Source organism: Cercospora beticola, chromosome 1 (assembly GCF_033473495.1).
Source record: "Cercospora beticola chromosome 1, complete sequence".
NCBI classification, from domain to species: Eukaryota; Fungi; Ascomycota; class Dothideomycetes; order Mycosphaerellales; family Mycosphaerellaceae; genus Cercospora; species Cercospora beticola.
In genome coordinates, this window is record NC_088935.1 from 227,888 (window position 1) to 248,667 (window position 20,780).

Consider the following 20,780-nt stretch of genomic DNA (forward strand, 5'->3'; position numbering starts at 1 on the left):
CCTGTCACGGGACGCTACGATCTCCTCGAGGGTTGTATAATGATGGTGAATGATGATTTTCGTACGTACTTGCTGTGGCTTCCAAGTATTGTGTGTTCACAACTTAAGTGAAGGAGTCGAACTGCCCTGCTCGGATAAAAATTGTGCGATCGGCATGCCTCATCTGAGTCGCCTCGTAGTAGTACATGACTTCAATGCGAACAGAGGCCTAGGGAGAATGTAGAAGTTTTCAGGCGGTTTGGCGCTTAGGGTCCACTGACGACTCAGCACAAATCGCATTTGAGAGCCGAAATGCTCGAGCGCGCTCCGGCCACAGCGCACAACAGCAAGTGGGCCATTCGTTTTCTGATCAACCTTTCAGTCAATTGGATGTTGACTAGATGTTTTGTCCAGTCAGAAAGGTACAGGTTGCCAGACCATGGTCTTCTTTCATGTGCCTACGCAGAAAGCGATCGGATTCGGCCATTAACGGATGCAGTCGCTAGAGGATCGCGGCAAACCGAGGAGAATCGGAAGCAGCGTCTCGTGGCTCCGACTGACAGCATGCGACGCTCAGCTTTCGACTGAATGGGTGAGTCAACGTCATATATTCCACGTGGCCAGGGCATGAAACAGTGAGGCTTCGGTCCTTGCAATTGACTTTCAACACTGTCACCTGTGATTGTCAGTACTTCTCCCTGGGTGTAGACCATTCGTTGCCTCGTATAATCGGAAAAACAGCGAATCGGCTATAGCACTGAAGCGAGTACTTGAGGTGAGGTTGTGAGAATGATCCCTAGGATGCTGCAGGATGCATCAACAGCGGAGCCGCTCTCTCAAGGGGACTCACGCGAATGGCTGCCCAGTCTGGGTGTCCCGGTGCATGAGTACGGCCCTTCGCAACGGCCGCTAGGAATAGTAGGTTTCAAGACTGCGCGAGCACGCGGAGAAGTTTTGTCGTGTTGCAATGCTACCAGATCCCGAACCACTTCTTCTTCACGGGCTGCCTCTTGCCTTCAAAGTCGATGTAAGTGTCCTCGGCATGTTCTGGGTCAGCAGCCGAGGTTTCTTCCGTTCCAGGTGCTGCGATGATTGCATGGTCGGATGAAGCTTGATCAGTCGGTTGCCCATTGCTGTCGTGCAGAGCAGGTCCCATGCTTTCGTCCTCCTCTTTTGCGCTCCAACCTCCAAAAAGCCCTCCTTCTGCCTGATCCAACCCGTGCGCCTTTCGATATTCGGAACGCTTCCTCACATCATCTACCTTTTGTTTTCTCTTTTCAGCCGTCTGGGCGGAGACGTAAGCAACATGTAAGTCGTATGCCTCGATCCAACGGCCAATGTACGCGATGGGATGGGAGAAGAACATGCTTCGCGGAGGCAGCATATCGCGGTAAGGAGTGTTGTGCAAGAAATCTGTGATCCAAATGCCCAAGACCAGTGAGATCAAGATACTCTGAAAGACATTAGTCATGCAGGAGGAGCGTCCGGCGGCGTGCGCATACCAACGAGATCCATAAGTGGATAGTACGGTTCGTGAGGAACCAGTGCAGGAAGGTGCCCTCAGGCGGCATCATGTGTGGGTAGCGCCTCGTCTTCTGGGCCTGAGTGAGGTCGGGGCCATACGTGTATCTGGTCTTGCTCTTCAGGCGAGACGGATGTGAGGGCGGACGAAACTTGTCGGGCTTCTCCAGCACTCGCGGCTTCGGCGGCGTAGGTTTTTCGCTGGACGCATATCGTACTGGCGGCAGCGTCCGCAGTCGCTGCAATTGTCGCGCATGCATCGAGAAGCCGGCGCGAGGCACGGCGAGGCGTAACGATGCCATGGCTGACGACTGCATAGCGGCACGTGGAGTGAGACGTGCCTGCAGTTTGTGTTTTCTGCGAAGTGAATGGGACCGGCGCAGCTCCAGCGGGAAGCGAAAGTCGTGGTCTGTTCCTGCCTCAGGGACGCCGCGCACCGGTTGCTGATTGGCTCTTGCCGCGCAGCTCTAAAATCCTGGCCCACCACTGGTGGTAAACACCCACCGCCGCCGCCTGCTTCCTCCTCATCCACTGCAACTGCAACAACAGGCAGCCGCGTACACGCCCCGCAACCCACGACGACTTCGAGTCAACCCTCCAGCTCCCACCTATACCGTTACCCAAACCAACACCCCCCACAACACCGCCAAAATTCCCGGCATGCGTGAAATCGTGAGTCCTCACCGCCCCTGATGCCCACCACCGCGTGGGGCACGCGTTTATCGCGACAACAAATGGCGGCGGCAGTGTGCTAACAGAGTCTCGACGACAGGTTCATCTCCAAACCGGCCAGTGTGTACGTAAACGCGCTGTATCGACACGACTCGGGCAGGAATTGACATCGCCAAGGGCAATCAAATAGGTGCTGCATTCTGGCAGACCATCTCCGGCGAACATGGCCTCGACGGCTCTGGCGTGTATGTGCAGAATATCGCAATGGATAAGTGGAGCAGCGACTGACGTCGTGCAGGTACAATGGCACGTCTGACCTCCAGCTCGAGCGCATGAACGTCTACTTCAACGAGGTACGCCCGCATTGAGCAGAGCACCAAACTGCTCGAACTCGAGCTGACGCGAACTCCACAGGCTTCCGGTAACAAGTATGTCCCACGTGCCGTCCTCGTCGATTTGGAGCCTGGCACCATGGATGCCGTCCGCGCTGGTCCTTTCGGCCAGCTTTTCCGCCCAGACAACTTCGTCTTCGGCCAGTCCGGCGCCGGAAACAACTGGGCCAAGGGTCACTATACTGAAGGTGCCGAGCTCGTCGACCAGGTTCTCGATGTCGTCCGCCGCGAGGCCGAGGGCTGCGACTGCCTCCAAGGTTTCCAGATCACCCACTCCCTCGGTGGTGGTACTGGTGCCGGTATGGGTACCCTTCTCATCAGCAAGATCCGTGAGGAGTTCCCAGACCGCATGATGGCCACATTCTCCGTCATGCCATCTCCAAAGGTGTCCGACACCGTCGTTGAGCCATACAACGCCACTCTGTCCGTTCACCAGCTCGTCGAGAACTCCGACGCGACCTTCTGTATCGACAACGAGGCGCTGTACGACATTTGCATGCGCACTCTGAAGCTCAACAACCCATCTTACGGCGACTTGAACCACCTCGTCTCCGCCGTCATGTCCGGTGTGACAACCTGTCTGCGTTTCCCAGGTCAGCTCAACAGCGATCTGCGCAAGCTTGCCGTGAACATGGTGCCGTTCCCACGTCTCCACTTCTTCATGGTTGGTTTCGCACCACTCACTAGCCGTGGCGCACACTCCTTCCGTGCTGTCACCGTTCCAGAGCTCACCCAGCAAATCTTCGACCCCAAGAACATGATGGCCGCCAGCGACTTCCGCAACGGCCGTTACCTCACTTGCTCGGCTATCTACCGTGGCAAGGTCTCCATGAAGGAAGTTGAGGACCAGATCCGCAACGTGCAGAACAAGAACACTGCCTACTTCGTCGAGTGGATTCCAAACAACGTCCAGACCGCACTGTGCTCTATCCCACCACGCGGCCTCAAGATGTCTTCTACCTTCGTTGGAAACAGCACTTCGATCCAGGAGCTCTTCAAGCGTGTCGGTGACCAGTTCACTGCCATGTTCAGGCGCAAGGCCTTCTTGCACTGGTACACTGGCGAGGGTATGGACGAGATGGAGTTCACTGAGGCTGAGTCCAACATGAACGACTTGGTGTCCGAGTACCAGCAGTACCAGGAGGCCTCTGTCTCCGAGGGAGAGGAGGAGTACGACGAGGAGGCGCCACTTGAAGGCGAGGAGTAGGATGGCTCGCCCCCACCGGCAGCAAGGCCGCACAATGGGGCTGCACCAGCCACTCTCTCACCGAGGCAGGGCAGCAGAACTCTTTTCCCTGTTGACCCAAATTAGTCACAGATACAAGCTTGTTGGCGACAGAGGTTGACCCGTCAGGTGTTGTGTTTGCAATCGAATACTTTTTGCTCAAAAATATCCCAGCGTGTAGCGAGAATTGGAAGTAAATGTGTTATTCAGACCTTTCGGAAACAAAGTCACTACTGTCAACTTCGTGTTTGTGCAGGGCTGTCAGGTTGCTCTCTGCGACACGTCTCGCCTGCCATAGGCCTCCGTTTGCACCTCGAGACGTGACGTGATAGCACGACAAACGCAAAGGAGGTGTGTAAGATGTTCATATATGCTCAGTCCTATACACATTACTCTCTCGTCTCATCTTGGTCACGTCCAGCACATTTCAGCAAGCTACAAAATAAGACATCCTCCATGCGTTCCACACGAGTATCAGGCGTTCCGTTGATATCCGGTGGGATGAGTAGGTGGCGGTGAAATCATGCCAATGCGACGAAACCCTCCCTATGAGTTGAGTTGAACATAATTTCCTATACAGGATTCGATTAGTATTTATTCAAGACAGGAGAGTAAGAGTGTGGTGTTCGGAAAGGGGAGAAGAGCTTACCTGGGAATTGTCCTTGCCTGACACCAATTTTGCCTGTCCACCATTCATTCTGATTGTCTGTTCTGCTGACGATCTCGATGACCTCGCCTGTTCGGAATGAGAGGTCGCCTTCTGCTTGCGCATCGTAATCGTATAGTGCTGTGACGGTTTCCACGGCAGGAGCAGCACTGAGACGGCCCGGCTTCGGTTTGGGCGGCGGAGGAGCGCCTTTGGCTTTGGCGGCAGAAGCCCAATTGCTGCCAGTACTGCTCGCTCGTTGCACAAGGTCTGTTGAGGATGGCTTCTCGTCGTATGCCGGAGGAGCGTGACCGCCATCGATGGTGAGACGGCGGTTTTCGGGCTCGGCTTTGCCATTTGTGATGGCTAGGCGGTTTCCGTATTTGAGAGCAGCAGGTTTTCGCAGGCCACCGGTGGTCTTGAACTTGACCATTGACAGTGCCTCCACTTGCTGCTGGATGTCACCTCGCTTCTCCTCAAACGACTCTTCGATGCCCTTGGTCAAATCGAAGTAGCCAATGTCGATACTCTGCATTTTCTCGTGTAACGTGTAGAAGACGTTAAGCTGCATGTAGTAGAAGCTCTGGAAAAGTGGCAAGATGAATTCCTTTTCCAGCCGGAAGAGTTGTGGCAGCTCCTCCTTGATGAGGTTGTTGAAAAACTCATATTCCTGGGTGGCCATTTCCACGTTGTTCTCGGCCTTGTATAGCGCCTTTTCATCTTTGAGCGATTTGTCCTTTTTATCTTGCAGCGCCTTGAGGGTCGCATTGTGCCGATCGTGATCAATCTGCTTGTGGTCGCGCTTCACACATGCTTTTCGCACCACTTTGATAATCTCCATGAGCTCATCTGCTGGCTTGACGATCCGCGTCTCGATCATCTCCAACTCCGGCGCAAGACTAGCCTTCAGCTCTTGCACGATCTGTTCGTACTCTTCGCAAGCGCGAATGCCCTCCGGGTTGCCGTCAATCACGTACGAGTCTGGATCACTCGCTCGGCCCGATATGGGTTGGTAGATCTCGGCACAGGCTTTGGAGAACTCGATCTGGTGGTCCAACATGCCGTTGATTGCATCGAAGTACTTCTTCGACTCATCGTGCAGCTTCTTCGTTTCGCGTTCTAGATCAGCAAAGCGGCGCTCGGCGTCGATGTAGATGGCGTCTTTGGTGATTTCACCCATATTGAATTTCTGCTTCACCATTTGGGGCGCCTGTCGAAGCTGTCAGCCGGGCCATGGTCTGTCGTGGAAGCTGTGAATAGGCAGTGAGATTGTACCCGAACGGCGCCCTTGGTAAAGCCTTTCCAACTCATGGCGGCGGTGTTGCGCGGTTGACAAGCAGTATGCGGTGTGTGTGGTCCCAAGCTGCCAATTGCAGGTGGAAGGGCAAGGAGGGCGTGGCCGAGGTGGCCGTGGAGGAGGACGGAGAGTTGGATGCGCGCGATGATGAGGCTTAGCGGGAGCAATGGCCAAGAACGGCGACGAAGATTCGTTTATGGGCGCGATCGGCGTGTTTGCCTGTCACACTCGCGGCGCAGCATGGACAGGTTGCTGCGAGACACAAGCCCAAGGACCAATTCCACCAGCATCCGCAGTGCGACCCGCGCTCCAGATCGCTCGCAGCAGCATCTGTCGGTCGTCTCTTGCATCTGCGTGCGTAGGCGGGCTTGGGAGACATGACGCAACGGCAGCCACACCCATTCTCGCCACGCCACGCCGCGCCTCGTGCCGGCCGGTCGGAGAGTCGGCATGTTTAGTCAGCCCATCTTTTGTCGTCGTCGACTTTGGCGAAGCTCCATTCCATTGCGCATCGAAGACTCGCCATCGCCATCAACGCACCACCCCCGGCCATGTCGAACATCGCCCCCACCGCCGCCCGCCAGGCCCTCCGCCAATGCGCGCGCCGGGCTTCGACGTCGACGCAGGCGTCCTTCGTGCCCCGCGCATGCATCGCTGCGAGGTCGCGCAGAAACTATGTCTCCGAGTCCAAACCGCATAACGCCACCGTCAATATCGAGAACACCATTCGACAGGACCAGCGTGCCTTTCTCGCCGAAACGGGCATCAAGCCCAAGGATGCTACCATGCCCGATACCAATATCTCCGCCGACGCCGCCATGAGCCCAGTTGCTGGAATAATGAAAACCGCCTCTGTCATGGACACTGGAACGCGGCCCATATACCTTGATGCACAGGCGACAACACCCACCGATCCGCGAGTGCTCGATGCCATGCTTCCTTTCTACACAGGCCTGTATGGCAACCCCCACTCACGAACCCATGCCTACGGTTGGGAAACGGACAAGGCAGTTGAAGATGCTCGCCAGCACATTGCCGACCTGATTGGAGCCGATGCGAAGGAGATTATTTTCACCAGTGGTGCCACCGAAAGTAACAACATGAGCGTCAAGGGCGTGGCACGCTTCTTCAAGAAGGGTGGCAAGAAGAATCACATCATTACTGCACGAACAGAGCACAAATGTGTCTTGGACAGCTGTCGGCATTTGCAAGACGAAGGCTTTGAAGTGACATACTTGCCAGTGCAGTCGAACGGCTTGATCAGTATGGAAGAGCTTGAAAAGGCCATGCGGCCTGAGACATGTCTGGTATCGATTATGACCGTCAACAACGAAATCGGCGTGGTGCAGCCTGTGGAGGAAATTGGCAAGCTGTGCAGGAGTAAGAAGATTTACTTCCACACCGATGCAGCGCAAGCTGTGGGCAAGATCCCCATTGATGTCAACAAAATGAACGTTGATCTCATGTCCATATCTGGACACAAGATCTACGGACCGAAGGGAATTGGAGCTTGCTACGTGCGAAGACGGCCGCGAGTGAGACTTGACCCCATTATTTCAGGTGGAGGACAGGAAAGAGGTCTACGCTCTGGAACGTTGGCGCCGCCTCTCATCATCGGGATGGGCGAAGCAGCAAGAATATGCAAGGAAGAAATGGAGGTAAGCATTCAATCCCTCGTACCCGCTTCATTCAACATGATTATATGCTTCATACATGCATGGCTTTCTGAGCGCACTTTGACCGGTGCACTTTATGCTGTAACACAGCAGGGGTTATGATTCGACAATGACACATTAGACTTTTACCGCATTGACATGCGAACAAAAGCTGACAATCTGGCAGTATGACCACAAGCGGATCAGCGAGCTCTCCCACCGACTCTCGTCAGGGCTCTTGGCTATGGAGCACACTTCTTTCAATGGTGACCCCTCACGCCGATACCCTGGCTGCGTCAACATCTCTTTTGCGTATGTGGAAGGCGAGTCATTGCTCATGGCCCTGAAGGATATCGCACTCAGCTCTGGATCCGCATGCACATCAGCCTCGCTTGAGCCATCGTATGTGCTCAGAGCACTCGGAAACTCTGATGAGTCGGCTCACAGCTCGATTCGTTTCGGTATTGGACGTTTCACTACCGACGCTGAGATCGATTACGTGCTCAACGCCGTCAAGGAACGAGTGACATTCTTGCGCGAGCTGAGCCCGCTATGGGAGTTGGTGCAAGAAGGCGTGGATCTCAACACCATTGAATGGTCGCAGCATTAAGCGTCTTGAGAAGAATGAAGGAAGATCTACTTGTACGTGGATGGAAGCATCGTTTGCAGAGCGGGCGCAACGGGACGAAACCATTATGAAAGCAGAATACCTGGAGAACGATGGTAAGGGCATTACTGTGTTAGGAAATGTATATTTTGTATTATTCTGCCCCCAACTCTGGCAAAAGCACTCATCGATTGTGTTCGTGCACATAATCAGCGCACTGACGAAACAGGTCGAGATGAATAGGTGCGAAAAAGCAAAAGGCCGACTACGCAGCGCCGAATTCATTGTACGAACATACCAATACTGCACGGCAAGAGCATTGAGGGAGACATATCGAGCGCAAAAAGAGAAGACCTCGCTAAGAATTGAACTTAGGACTTTGTGGGCACCGACCGCCGTAACGTCGCGCGAAGTCATTGTTTGCAAACAATGCTCCGACGTTACCGCGGTCTGGTGATTGTGGCCACACGCTCTAACCACTGAGCTACGAGGTCGGAGTCACAAAGTGATGTGGATGTTGTTGTCTTTAAGGTGAGGGCGACCAAAGAACAATATGAGGGTTTAGGGTTAAGTGATAGCAAATTGAAGAGGTGGAGGTGAAACAGCCGAGGACTGACTGGCGCAGTGAGAGATGAAGACTGTTCAGGCCCCTGAAAGCACTTCTAAGGATGTAAAACGTTGCCTACTCGAAAGGACCAGAGTGACGATCCACTTCGACAAAACACACGACAAGCCTCATACACACGAAGAAGCCGCAGAAAGTGTAAAAAGAATTTTGGTTCCGCCACGAATTGAACGTGGGCTTTCCAGACACCTTTGCAGATGCTACAGCCGGGAGCATCGAGAAAACAAAGGGGAACAACAGGGCAGACCCCGCGACCTCTTTGGGATCGTCGAAGGTAGACAATTCATCTCAATGAATCCTCTCAAGTGAGAGAATTAAAAGAGAGAGTTGACAAGACTCCCTCACTTGGGCTGGATGTGCTACCACTGCACTACGGAACCATTGTGGAGGTAATTCTTTGATGCTAATATAACAGTGCAATAACTATTCCTCCACGATTAAGGTCGCAGTGAAGACATTGAATGGAGCAAGAGCGAGAGATGAAGGGCAATGGCGAGTAAGGCAGATAATGTGCAGCATAAGATATGCATTTGCCCCTTGGCTTTACAGCCTGGAGTGACATTATTGACCGGCGCCGTGAGAAGTGCGATAAGGAATGGCAAAACAGAACGATATGGGGCTTCGATAAAAAAAAATTACACGTCCTGAGCGGAAAGAAACGCAACAGGCTGCCACAGCAAGTCCAAATGCACAAAACAGAAGTCTTGGTCCCGCCACGAATTGAACGCGGGTCTTCCAGACACCTTTGCAGGCGGTACAGCCGGATCACACGAACGCCGAGTTGTCCCGTAGGACTCCCTGCGGCTGCGCCCTCATTTGTGCTGGACGTGCTACCACTGCACCACGGGACCGTTTGGTGGTCTAAAGTCAATGTCAATATAAGATTGCAGGCAATATTATTGGGCGAACACAAGGATGAGCAGCAACCTGGAGATGCGGAAGTCGTGTGAAGTGAGGAAACAACAACAAGTCGTAAGCTACGAGAAGGGAGGGAGATAGAGTCGCGCCACGCCCACATTTCTGTGGACGCAGTTGCCACTTACACCAGCATGCGTTGTCTGATGACTTGAACGATTGGCACATGCTCAAGGAAAGCTGAAAGTGCTCGACGGGACAGAGGACGACACGGAGTGAAGATTTGTCTCATGGGGCTCTTCTTCGAAGATGGAAGCTGATAGATATCAGTGGGCTTCTTTTGTCTAAGGAGGCATTCGGTTGTATCAGTAGCCCAGGGACCTCGTGCAAGGGTAGCAGTGAATATGCGTTCGATCACTAATCGACATAAGCAAGATCAAAAAGGGAATAGCAAGACAACGGCACGTTCAACAAGCATTGCCGAACCAATTTTGCAACAGTTCATTCGAAGCCGGAAAGTTGTTCCTACAATCGAGCTCGACTAGATCGTTCCCTACCCTCAAGCCTCAGCTCACCAACTCCACATCAAAGCAAAGGAGGTGTACAGCTTACTCAATCTGCGTAACCAACTTCCCCTGATTCCCCCCCTCAAACAACTTCGTCCAAGTCCTCGGAATATCCTCAAACTTCCCCTTAACAACCGTCTCTCCCCCCTCAAGATCCAATTTCCCCTCCTTCAAAGCCTGCTGAAAAACCTCAATCGCCTTCGGGAAATCCTTCATAAAATCCAACACAATAAACCCCTTAATATTCAACCGCATAATCACAACTTCAAACCAATTCTTCAATCCCGTCGTACGTTCCTGCGCAGTATTATACTGCGAAATAGCACCACAAGCAATAATCCTTCCACCATGTCCCATACGCGTAAACATGAGATCCAAAATCTCACCTCCAACATTATCAAAGTAAACGTTCGCGTAACCTTCGGGTGCTGGAGTAGCAGCTTTCAAATCCTCAGCAAAAGTTTTACTCTTATAATTCAAACAAACATCCGCTCCGATTTTTTCGACCCAACGACATTTCTCATCGGTACCTGCCATTCCGATGACTTTTTTCGCTCCGATGATTTTCTTGGCGATTTGGACGGCCATGGAACCGGTGGCGCCTGCGGCGCCGGAGATGACGACGATGTCGTCTTTGGTGGTGTTGGCGACGCCTGTGAGGCCGAAGTAGGCTGTCAGACCGGTCATGCCGAGGGCGCCGAGGTAGGCGGTTTTGCTGATGTTGTTGGGGAGGTCGGGAGCGGGTTGGACAGAGCTGTCTTTGGCGATGGCGTATTCGGACCAGTTGGTGGGAGCGAGGACTGTGTCGCCTTTTTTGAATTTGGAGGATTTGGATTCGATTACTTCGGCGAGACCGCGTGCGGACATGGGGGCTCCGAGTTTGACGGGTGGGAGGTAGAGGCGCTCTGGTGGGATGTCGGGATCGATCCAACCTCGCTGGGCAGGGTCGTTGGAGAGGTAGAGAGTCTTGACGAGGACTTCATCGTCTTGCAGGTCGGGCAGTTCGACATCTTCAACGAGCTTGAATGTCTGCTCTGGTCCCTCAAGTTGAGGGTCGTCTCTTGGCTTGTGAGCCAATTGCCATTGCTTAGTCTTTTGTCCCATCGTGATCGACTTCTTTCAAAATTGAGTTGTTGGAGATGTTGGAGCTTACTGTCTGACAGCGTCGGAGCTACAGATGTAGTCAGAGGATGTCGTACTATCTATGTCAAGCTCTTTCTCTCGCACGAGATACAGCCGAGGTGTGGATTGACATCACAGCTGTGGAGAGCTCGTCACTTTCTAGAGCCATCTCGATCTTTGACGATGCAAAAGAGACGTGCTGCCCGGATATCTGTCCTGTTGTGATCGACGCCAATCGGTCGTTGTTCGGTTTGACTGTGGCCCCGCCGCCAAATGGAGCTTCCGATCTCTTGGATGTCTCCCAAGTCAAATAGCAGACTCCAGAAATCAGCTGCGCCATACTTGGCTTGGACAGCAGAACAGATTCAGAAGATTCATAGATCTTGTTGTAGGGCTCCAGTGATACAGAATGGCATTGCGCGGTCCTCTGCCCTTGTCCGCTCCAGGACTGGATCAAGCCCGGTTGAGGACTTAGGGTTGGAGAATTCGTCGCGTCCAAACACCCTCGAGGACTCTTGAGCGATCTCGTTCTCTCAAGTCGCCTGTACGACAATCAGAACTCCATTGCACAATGTGCGAATGGGCTTGCAAAGTTCAACAAGGTGTTGAAGCCTGCTCTTTTCTAAATATATACAATCTAGGCTGTTCTTGTCTGGAAGTGCGTCTGTGCATCATCCCAATTTCCAATCTCCAAGGTCTTCTGTTCCCTGTGCTCTCCACAACATATCAACTCCATCAAAAAGGAAAAAGAAAAACCCCCATTGAACGCCACGCTAGAACGCTTCAGAGCCAAATGCAATACATGCAACGAAAAGTGCTGACATTATATGTCCATACTCCATCTCTGTCGTACTTCCCGCTTGGTATGTTCGGCAACCCATTTGGGCAACTCAAATTCGGGAGTATACCAGCTGTCAAAGAGCTCGGGACGTATGCTCAACTCACTTTCTTGATGCTTGTGGCGAGCTTTATCAGCTCCCGATTTGTCGATGACAGCCATGGTGGAGCGACGGACAAGACTGTCTCTAATGTCGGTGGTCCCGTCGCTAGACGAGGGCGGAGTTGGCAGACTATTCTCCTTTGGTGCAAGATATCGAGCTGATGATGGCAGTCCAGTATCGGAAAGCACCGGTGAGAGCTCTGGTCGTATATATCGGACGGCTGCAAGTTCCGGCTTCCGCAGGATTGTTTCCGATGATTCGTCACTTTGCTCTTCGTGCATCCGTGAAGGAGGGAGATGTCGACTGTGCTCAGGTGGAATTGCAGGTAAATCGTGCTCAGCTCCAGTATGATGTTTCTGCTCGTTGGCTCTATGGGCTGATCGAGCCGAGCCCTCACGAGACATGGCAGCTGCTGAAGGTGTGCCAGCCCTCAACTTTTGCTCGATGATCTTGGTACTGACCTGCCTGGAGAGGTTTGTGGAACACGGGCTGAGGCGGCTGGCGCCACTGTCGCTTCTGCTTCTGGCCGCTCGTTCTTTGCCGCTCATGACCTCAGCGACTGGCATTGGCTGCATCATCCACATCACGTCCTCACGCTTGTCGACCTTGGTTACAGTGGGTGGATGCATATCATTGATAGCAGGATTGCGGGTGGCGTGATACCTGCTGGATCCTGAAGCAGCGGTCCTTGCCGTAGGCGGCCTTCGTATACTCGAGGCATACATGGATCCATCCAGCATACTTGACGAGCCCCACAGATCCTCATCGTCCCTCTGATGCACACGAAACTGCGACCTGCTATCGGCTCTCGCATCGCTGCCACTTCTGTATCCGAGGTCTGCCAGACTCGGCTCTTTGCTGGTGTTGCTGCTAACTCTGCTCGGCTGCAGGCCTCTCTGACTGTCTGCAGTCGTGACCTTCTTCTTCCCTCGGCGTACAAGCGTTGGGCCCAGCTCGATCTCGCTCTGCCAATGGGGATTTGTCGACGATGGCTCTCCGGGATGGCGATATGCATTGAACTCTTCAGTCTCCAAGGCAAGACGTTCTGCTCGGGAAAGCGCGGCCTCGCGTTTGCGCCTCTTGCGGTAGCGTGAGTCCGCGCATGGTGCGCAGGATAAGTAGTAGAAAAGAGCGGACTGGATGCCGCGATGTATTGCCATTTGTCCTGGGCTGGCGCTGGGCCGGTGGGTTATGCACACGGTCGTGCGCGGGGGCTCGCAGGATGGATGGACTGTCGTGTAGGGCTGCTTGTCGAGATCATGCTCGCATACGGTCAATGGGGCGACGGCAGAGAGAGTGGTGGTGGTGTTGACGGTGGTAGCGGTAGGCTTCCACGGCGGCCGAATTACGATTCGCGGCTAGGGAAGAGGTCGGGATAATCCAGGCAGGACGTTACAGATGCGCCTGACAACAGGGAAGGTGCTATAGCAGGCTGGTATACCGAGACGGAGGATGCCGGATTCGCCGTGCAGCTGCGGCCTGCGCAGTTCTCTACACGGCGGCGGCGGCGGCGCGGAGCGGTGATGTGCTGTACTGTACTGTACTGTGTGTGTTGGCTGCTGTGGGCCGCGTCGGCGCATGTGCTGGCGAGCTGGTCGCTTGGCCGCAATGCAATGAGAAGAATGGCAGTCCTCGCCGCGCTGCAGCTGGGTCGTGTGAGCAGCCGCCCCCCACTGCCTCGCAGTTTGGGAGTTGTGTGTTGGGCTCTAAAATGAAACCCGCCGGCATTGGCCACCACATACGAGATCGGCGCTGGTACGTAGTCGTCGATCCAACTCTCCTAATTTGCCTCGCTGGCGGCCGTCTCGTCAGGAACGCTGTTGCTGTTGCGTTTCGACTGCTGCTGCCCGGGACTGACTGGCACGATGCGAGGGGCACAACACCTCCAATGCCTTCCACCAATCCTCGGCCCTGTCCGACCTGCATCGCGTCGCCTATTTCCATCTGTGCATTGCCGACGCAGCCCCTTCCGGCGCATAATGGCGCCAATTTGGCTTTCGAACACGCGTGGCAGCACGGGGCACCCGCGGCTCAATCCTCGTGGCTTCACGATGGGTTGGCGCGTCCCATCTCATCCTCATGTCGGGGGCCCATCCCACTGCACTCCTGTCCTTCATCATCCGCTCGTCGCCGTATGACCAACAGTAACCAATAACGAACCCTCGAAAACCTGGGTTTCAGCGCACGATGAGAAACTGGTTGGCGGGTTCGCACAACACACGTCAGCCCACATCCTACCACTCTGGAGGTACAGGCACACATTCGCTCAAAGCTCCGAAGTAGTGCAGCAGCCGCGCGCTACACTGTATCACCTTGGTTACAGGAGCATTGGAAACATGATCTGCGCGCAGATTTGCCGGCGGTGAGCACTTCTCATGAGCAACTTCCGACAGACGACAACGCATGCGCTCAAGTGTCTTGCGGGCTGTATGTCCTGTATGCGATCTAGAGTTCAACGCTCATGCTGCTCACGCTACTCAACAGGGAAGCTTGAAGACTTTCTAAATAGAGCAGATCTATCCGGAGCTCGCAGCATAATCGCGCTATGCTTTCAACCTTCTCTCCTCACACTTGACGCATACCGGGTCCTGACTCTCGCCACGCAGGAAGTATCGACCATCTATGAACTCGCCATGACATTCCTGCAGCAGTGGTTAGTAGATGTTTCACGCGTCGTGGGTTCATAACGTACCATGCAAGTAAAGCAATTGCTGTGCCAGTCCGACCCCAGTGCCTTTACAACAACATCGGTGACAGGCTTCCGGCACTTACGGCATTTTGAGCTATATCGGTTGGTATGACAGCCAACACACCAGGCATATCCATCCTTCTCGACAAATGGCATGCTGGAATCGAAAGGGTCGCCACATTGAGCACAAAAGAAGTGCCCAACGTGCCACTCAGCGCCGCAAGCGACGATGACCTCTCCTTCGATTGGTGTCTTGCAAGACTTGCAGCGAGGGCTGAAGAGCTCATGAAAATCGAGATGACAATAAAAACGCAAGGTAGGGTCTGTATCCTGACTGTCCGGATCTTCCAGACGAGCACATCGCTGTTTTTCGGGCTCAGGATAGAATGCAACCAATTCCAGATTCGTGTTGCATTGGTTGCAGACGAAACATCCGGGGTGAAAGCGTTCACCTGCTGCGCTCAATATTCTTCCCGCAATGGGCAAAGCACAATGAGCGCACAGTGCGCCGGACTGGCGAATTGAAGGCGTGTAGTGTGGTGTAGACTTGTTCTGGCCAACGGGCATGGTGTTGGCATGGCGGGGCGGCGGACGATTGGAACCTGGTGCTGGGCTGGCCTTTTGAGGTATCCTGCTAGACTTCGTAGGCGAACTTGCAGGTGATTCGCTGACATTGATCAACGGAGTCTCTGTGTCAACGTTGATCGTCGGCACAGATGGAACATCAGGCGCGCATATGGTTGGAATGGGAGGGACGTGAGTTGATCGAGCCGGAGATCTCGACGCCTGGGACGAAGGTTGCCATTTAGGCACATCGTCAACATTAATCTTGGGAATGTTACTCTTCGTGGGCGAACTTGGCAGGGGTCGTGACATGGAGGGTTGGCTCGATTGTTCACCAGTCGTTCTCCGCGCAAAAGGACTGCTCCTGGACGGCGACGGCATGCTCTTGGGCGTCGCTTCGAATTGATCCTTATGCTCCAGATTGGAGGAAGTGGAAGCCTCTGGGGGCCAATCAACATGTTGCTCCTCCATCACGATCTCTTTCGTCTTGTAGTCTTTCTCAAAACTGACAATAGGTCTTCCAGGTTTGTCACTGACCATTGTCGGCCGCGGCAGATTGGGACTATAGGCACTCCTGGCTTTGCTGGTCGCTGCTCTGATATCGTCACCTCTGATCTCCTTCCCGTCTTTTGTGGGTGTGCCTTTTGGAGCAACTTCATCTGCCTCATGCGGTGACTCCGCTGGTGGAGTCGGTGGTAGGACCACTTCGTTCGATGTATAGAAGGCATTCCGGCTTTGGCTTGGTGGGTTCCTTTGGATTTCAACGCGTTCGTGTCGTGGCAGAGGCGTGCTACCGAGAGTCTGGAGTGTCGGCGCCGAAGTTGAACGTTCCAGGTTCTTTTCGTACTGGGCCCTGACCCGAGCGAATGGGTTCTTGCGGACATACGATGGGACCGGAGAAGTGGCTGTAGACCTTGTATCTTTTGCAATTTCTTGCCGTGTGCTTTGCTGTCTCTGCGGTGATTCGCCTTCCTCAGGATCTTCCCATATCCGGTCGTTCGGATCCATGAACTTCTTTTTCTCCCCACTCATGATGCGTTTGCTGCCACTGCTGACTCTTCGCTGTGCAATTGCAATGTCCTTCGCGACCGCTTCGGCTAGCTGGTCATAGCTCTTTCCACTCGACACGCGTCGTTTCTGCACAGACACCTCGCCTGTGGGAGGGCTGACTTTTCGAAGGCCTTTGTTAGAGGTGTGCAACTCTTTCGGGTGCCCAAGGATGTCATCTGCAATAGACGCTTGGCTCCCCTCGGACGCACTCCGGGACCCTGCAGACGAGTATGCATCCTGACTGTGACTGCGGTGATAGCTGCCTTTGCGCAAGTGTGAGTTGTAGTCTCGCTTGAGATCTGGATTGATGAAGGGTCCGCTAGCAGCTTCCGGATTCTGATGCTTCCAGACCAATTCCGCGGCCTCCTCTTGCGCAGATAGATGTACCTTTCGCTCTTCCTCCAGATCCATATCCTCGAGAGCATGCCGCAAAGATCGCGTCTCCTGCTTTTCCATCCACCGCGTCCCGTTCTCCATATATTTCATGCTCGGCGTGCGACGCGGCTGCGGTCGGTCGGCATCGTCTTTTGAAGGCTCAGGCGTCGCTGATGGGGCTCGGGCTAGAGGTCGTCCAGCAAACGGGCTGCGCGACATGCTTCGTTGCGACAGGGTCGAATCGGTGCGGTGATGCGACAGCTTTTGTGGTGGCTGCATGATCGGCATGCTGTTGCTAGTCAGGAGCGAAGGTCGATCGTCATCTAGCGAAGTTTTGTTGTTGACGACATCTGGAGCACTGGGAGTTCCTGCTCGTCGGACGCTGCCGAACTTGGAGGGCGGAGCAGGTCGAGAGCCCGAGGGTCGCGATAGAGGCTTTCGAAGATCTTTTAGGTAGGAACCTGCACGTAGCGGTAAGTCGGCGTCGCGATGCTCGATGGTGATGCATTCTCGCAGGCGCGATGGGCGAGGAGGGGTATGAGGCAGCAACACAAGTGAAGAAGACATACTCATCTGCTCCTTCGACATGTACGTCGGGCTAGGTTCACGGTTGTCCTTCATCGTGTCCAAGTCGGCGTTGCCTGGTGACTGGCAAGAATGCTGGCTGTGTAACGCTGTTCTGCTGCAATACAGCGATCACTAGCGGTAGCTGGTTAGACGATACGAAAGATACAGAAACGACTGTCTTGATACCAACAAGAGCGGAAGAGAAGACAATGGCGAGCGTGTACCCTCTCGGCCGTTTCGTGGTCGTTGGGTGCCGCCTTGGTTGCGGTTCGTGCTTGCCGTTTCGATGTTTACTGCTTTCCGTCATCCGGGGTTGCCCAGGAAGCAGATCCACGCGCCTTCCCCATTCGGCTTCTTCATCCAGCGGGGCCCTGTCGATCGGTGCACTGCTATCCTTGCCGAACCATCACACAACGAAAATACAGTATTGTTGTACACTTTTGCGTCCGATCCTGAAGAAATCGGGTATACTACGGCAAAAGAGTGGTGCTCGACGATGCGGACTTTAACGAGTGGAGTGCTTTCACCAAGCTTCCAAGACGCCAGTGGATTACCCCCTTCACTGCTACAACATCGAAAGCAGTGGTGAGAGAATAATCATCTTCAGCAGCTGCACGTTGTCGCGTCCTGCTGAAGATATGTCCCGGGTCATCGCAAAACGGTAACATATCATCTCCTGGCTCAGCGCAGCCGGCAGTCTCACACCGGTATATCTGCTTCACCTGCCGCTGGCTTGCGGCCCCCCTGTGTACAGCCTCGGACTTCTCTATGGGAAGTCTCGTGAGACATGATACTGAGCCGAGTGGAGGCGCCAGATGAGCATGCTTTCCTGTGCTCGCAAACATTCCTACATGGCTTGTACATATGTATGCTCAGGACCTGGCATATATCGTTGCCCGAAGCTGAGCAAGCGCAACACAGCGCGTCTACTGCTCGCAAACACGATCCGGACACAACGCGTGAGATCACATAATATCCCTCAATCGCGTCAACAACCCTCATCAATCGTAAGATTCTCGCGCACGGTCTATAGCATCAAGGCCGGAAGCTGTATCATTGGCTAGCCGGAATCCGCCAGCTCACAGGACCTGTCCGGTATCGGCTTAGCACGATCAGATAACTCTTATCTGATCGAACTGAAGTGAACGAAACCACACTGCTATCCTACCCAATTCTCACTCGTTCTCTATCGATCTTTGTAGCTCGTTCAAGTACGCGATATGGCTGCCCATGAAGCCCATGTACGGAGTTCTGGCTTCCTGAGCTTGCCCGGAGAGCTCCGGAATCGCATCTACGAGCTTTCCGGCTGCCTGTTTGTCGTTCAGTGCGAGAACTGCAAGAAACATGCAACCCTGGACGTCGTCACAATGGGAGTAGGGCGATCGTGTAGCGGAAATGCTAGAATCCAATGGCCCATACGATATCCAAGGCACTTCGAATGCCGCTTCAACATTAGCGAACACTGGTAAAAGCAGAGCGCGAGCAAACTGGCAGGAACATTCATAATTAACAATGTTATAGTGTCGATTTGTCCCGCTACAATCGAGACTGGATCGTGACGCATGAATATATCGACCAGAATACACAAGTTCTGGCCATCCCCCAGCCCTATGAATGCCGAAGTCCCGAGCAACCTGCTCTAACGAGAGTCTGTCGATCGATCCGCAACGAGACTTTGCCCATGTTTTATGGCCGGAACAAGTTCGTCTTTTCACCTAAAGTTACTCCCGTGGACGGCATTGGCCGGATCGCGAGCGGCGACGTTCAATGGCTCCGAGCAATCGGTACCAAGGATGCGTCACTCATCCGGATGATTGAGATCAAGTGGCTTGGTTGGTGTCGGAAAGCCTCGCTTGCGACGTACATAGACAGCTTGCGGGAAATTGGCGTGCCAGTCGACAGGATCCAGGCCGAAGTTTCTTGCTGGAATGATGACCGATGGAGCTCTGGCTTTCCCAGCCCAACGATGCAGCCCACGACTCCCTGAAGCACAGTCTGGTGCTCAGAGATTCTCCTCAATCGATGGCGTGTCGCAAGTCTGAATCGGTACTGTTGAATCTAAGCCAAAAATGGGCATCATTTCGAGGATGGGGACCAACAGCGACGGGCGCATGCGATCTAAGTGGCGACTTCATGCTTCGGTGTAATGCTGGCCGCCATGAATATGACGCTGCCTATGCCGCATCACCCCACGAGGCAGGCGTGCAAGCTATTAGCACTTGCTGAAAGGTGCTGCTTTCGCCGCAAGCTGCATCACGCAGGAAGCTCCACCAGCAGAGACTCGCTGGTGCGAAGCGACACATTTGATTCGTGCCTGATGGGGGCTCAAATCAGCATCGCAGACCAGTAGTCGAGCGAATGGAAGACATACCGAAGAGTCTCGACGTAAAAATGCTGAGCATAATCATGCGTCCGAGTTACCAGAGCTTCAGCGCATCCTTCACCACATCCACAGCAGGACCAAAAAGCATATGGCGATAAAGGAGCCCAGAATAATGCCGTCTCTCCTTTTCTTACTACCAATCCTCTGCATCAACCCATTGATGCCAGGTATTTGCGCCGCAGCACCCGTGATCCTCCTCTGTATGCTCACCAAGCTTTCTCGTTGTAGCCCGAAACTCTCGTTTACCGCGTAAGCTTGGCTCAAGACGCTATCTGCCACATTGTGCGATCGATCCAATCGGTTTCGTTCTTGAAGCATGTATTCTGCTTCCTGGGCTTCAGGGTTTTGCGCATTGCGATATGTCGATATGTCTTTTCGCACATTCGAAAGGAGGTTCGCTCGATCGCGGGCTTGAGAGATTTGTGATTTCAGTCGGGAGAGTTCGCTGCGGTGTTGTGATAGGATTTCTTTGTGTCGTTCCAGATTCGTACGTTTGAGTTGCGATGGCGTGGATTCAGAGTCGATTGCTCGTTGGAGAGAGGCTATTGATGCGTTGCGCTGCATGTCATTAGAACAGTTCGAGCATGCGATGCATGTCGCTGTAATGATCTAATTACCTTCTCGAGTATCTCGTTCAGCTGCTCCTCCGTGCGGCTTTCCTCTTCACTCGGCTCGGGATCTATGTCAGTCTTGGAGGCAAACTGTGCATATGTGTGGAAAAGCGATTCTGTCTAGGCGACGCTGTTAGAATCTGTATGGCTGTGGACGATGGTACCAAACTGACCTGTGTCTCTTGTGCTCTTGCTTGCTGCCGTAATTGCGCCCAGCTTCCCATGTTGACTGCCATACTCGCGATGTGTATGAGAAGTTCCGTCTCGCGTAACCAAAAGCCTCTGTCTCCGGTTGTCTGTTGCGCCCGTCTCTATCGTATAGTTGCTTGCTCCTGACGTGAGGATCACATGCACGGTTGGCAACCACAAAGCACATCCGTTGGTTTCGGGAAGGCTAGCCGAGACCGGGGAAACCAGACGCCGACAAGTCTTGGCCAC

The 20,780-nt window shown here is 53.7% G+C and overlaps 8 protein-coding genes and 2 non-coding genes across 10 annotated transcripts; 2 read left to right on the top strand and 8 right to left on the bottom strand.

Moving 5' to 3' along the window:
* Nucleotides 1-949: 949 nt before the first annotated feature.
* RHO25_000106 (uncharacterized protein) lies at nt 950-1,817 on the bottom strand (the record flags this gene model as incomplete). The annotated part of the gene is made up of 2 exons (XM_023592736.2): nt 950-1,432; nt 1,482-1,817. 2 exons carry the CDS (start codon nt 1,815-1,817, stop codon nt 950-952), a joined length of 819 nt encoding a protein of 272 aa, XP_023458850.1.
* Nucleotides 1,818-2,160: 343 nt separating this feature from the next.
* On the top strand, nt 2,161-3,771 carry TUB1 (alpha-tubulin; the record flags this gene model as incomplete). Its single annotated transcript, XM_023592737.2, has 5 exons — nt 2,161-2,172; nt 2,273-2,296; nt 2,350-2,417; nt 2,471-2,525; nt 2,587-3,771. 5 exons carry the CDS (start codon nt 2,161-2,163, stop codon nt 3,769-3,771), a joined length of 1,344 nt encoding a protein of 447 aa, XP_023458851.1.
* Nucleotides 3,772-4,335: 564 nt separating this feature from the next.
* On the bottom strand, nt 4,336-5,746 carry RHO25_000108 (uncharacterized protein; the record flags this gene model as incomplete). Its single annotated transcript, XM_023592738.2, has 3 exons — nt 4,336-4,361; nt 4,439-5,645; nt 5,711-5,746. 3 exons carry the CDS (start codon nt 5,744-5,746, stop codon nt 4,336-4,338), a joined length of 1,269 nt encoding a protein of 422 aa, XP_023458852.1.
* A 537-nt stretch (nt 5,747-6,283) lies between these two features.
* RHO25_000109 (uncharacterized protein) lies at nt 6,284-7,997 on the top strand (the record flags this gene model as incomplete). The annotated part of the gene is made up of 2 exons (XM_023592739.2): nt 6,284-7,390; nt 7,575-7,997. 2 exons carry the CDS (start codon nt 6,284-6,286, stop codon nt 7,995-7,997), a joined length of 1,530 nt encoding a protein of 509 aa, XP_023458853.1.
* A 347-nt stretch (nt 7,998-8,344) lies between these two features.
* On the bottom strand, nt 8,345-8,488 carry RHO25_000110. Its single transcript has one exon. It is a non-coding gene; the product is annotated as a tRNA-Cys (tRNA).
* Nucleotides 8,489-9,324: 836 nt separating this feature from the next.
* RHO25_000111 lies at nt 9,325-9,470 on the bottom strand. The gene has a single exon. It is a non-coding gene; the product is annotated as a tRNA-Leu (tRNA).
* Nucleotides 9,471-10,082: 612 nt separating this feature from the next.
* Nucleotides 10,083-11,144, bottom strand: RHO25_000112 (uncharacterized protein; the record flags this gene model as incomplete). The annotated part of the gene is made up of 1 exon (XM_023592740.2): nt 10,083-11,144. The coding sequence occupies one exon, from the start codon at nt 11,142-11,144 to the stop codon at nt 10,083-10,085; it is 1,062 nt and encodes a 353-aa protein (XP_023458844.1).
* Nucleotides 11,145-11,985: 841 nt separating this feature from the next.
* RHO25_000113 (uncharacterized protein) lies at nt 11,986-13,263 on the bottom strand (the record flags this gene model as incomplete). The annotated part of the gene is made up of 1 exon (XM_023592741.2): nt 11,986-13,263. One exon carries the CDS (start codon nt 13,261-13,263, stop codon nt 11,986-11,988), a length of 1,278 nt encoding a protein of 425 aa, XP_023458845.1.
* A 1,383-nt stretch (nt 13,264-14,646) lies between these two features.
* On the bottom strand, nt 14,647-17,402 carry RHO25_000114 (uncharacterized protein; the record flags this gene model as incomplete). Its single annotated transcript, XM_023592742.2, has 3 exons — nt 14,647-14,745; nt 14,796-17,242; nt 17,351-17,402. 3 exons carry the CDS (start codon nt 17,400-17,402, stop codon nt 14,647-14,649), a joined length of 2,598 nt encoding a protein of 865 aa, XP_023459950.1.
* A 2,386-nt stretch (nt 17,403-19,788) lies between these two features.
* On the bottom strand, nt 19,789-20,578 carry RHO25_000115 (uncharacterized protein; the record flags this gene model as incomplete). The annotated part of the gene is made up of 3 exons (XM_023592743.2): nt 19,789-20,289; nt 20,349-20,462; nt 20,516-20,578. The coding sequence occupies 3 exons, from the start codon at nt 20,576-20,578 to the stop codon at nt 19,789-19,791; spliced, it is 678 nt and encodes a 225-aa protein (XP_023459949.1).
* Nucleotides 20,579-20,780: the final 202 nt, after the last annotated feature.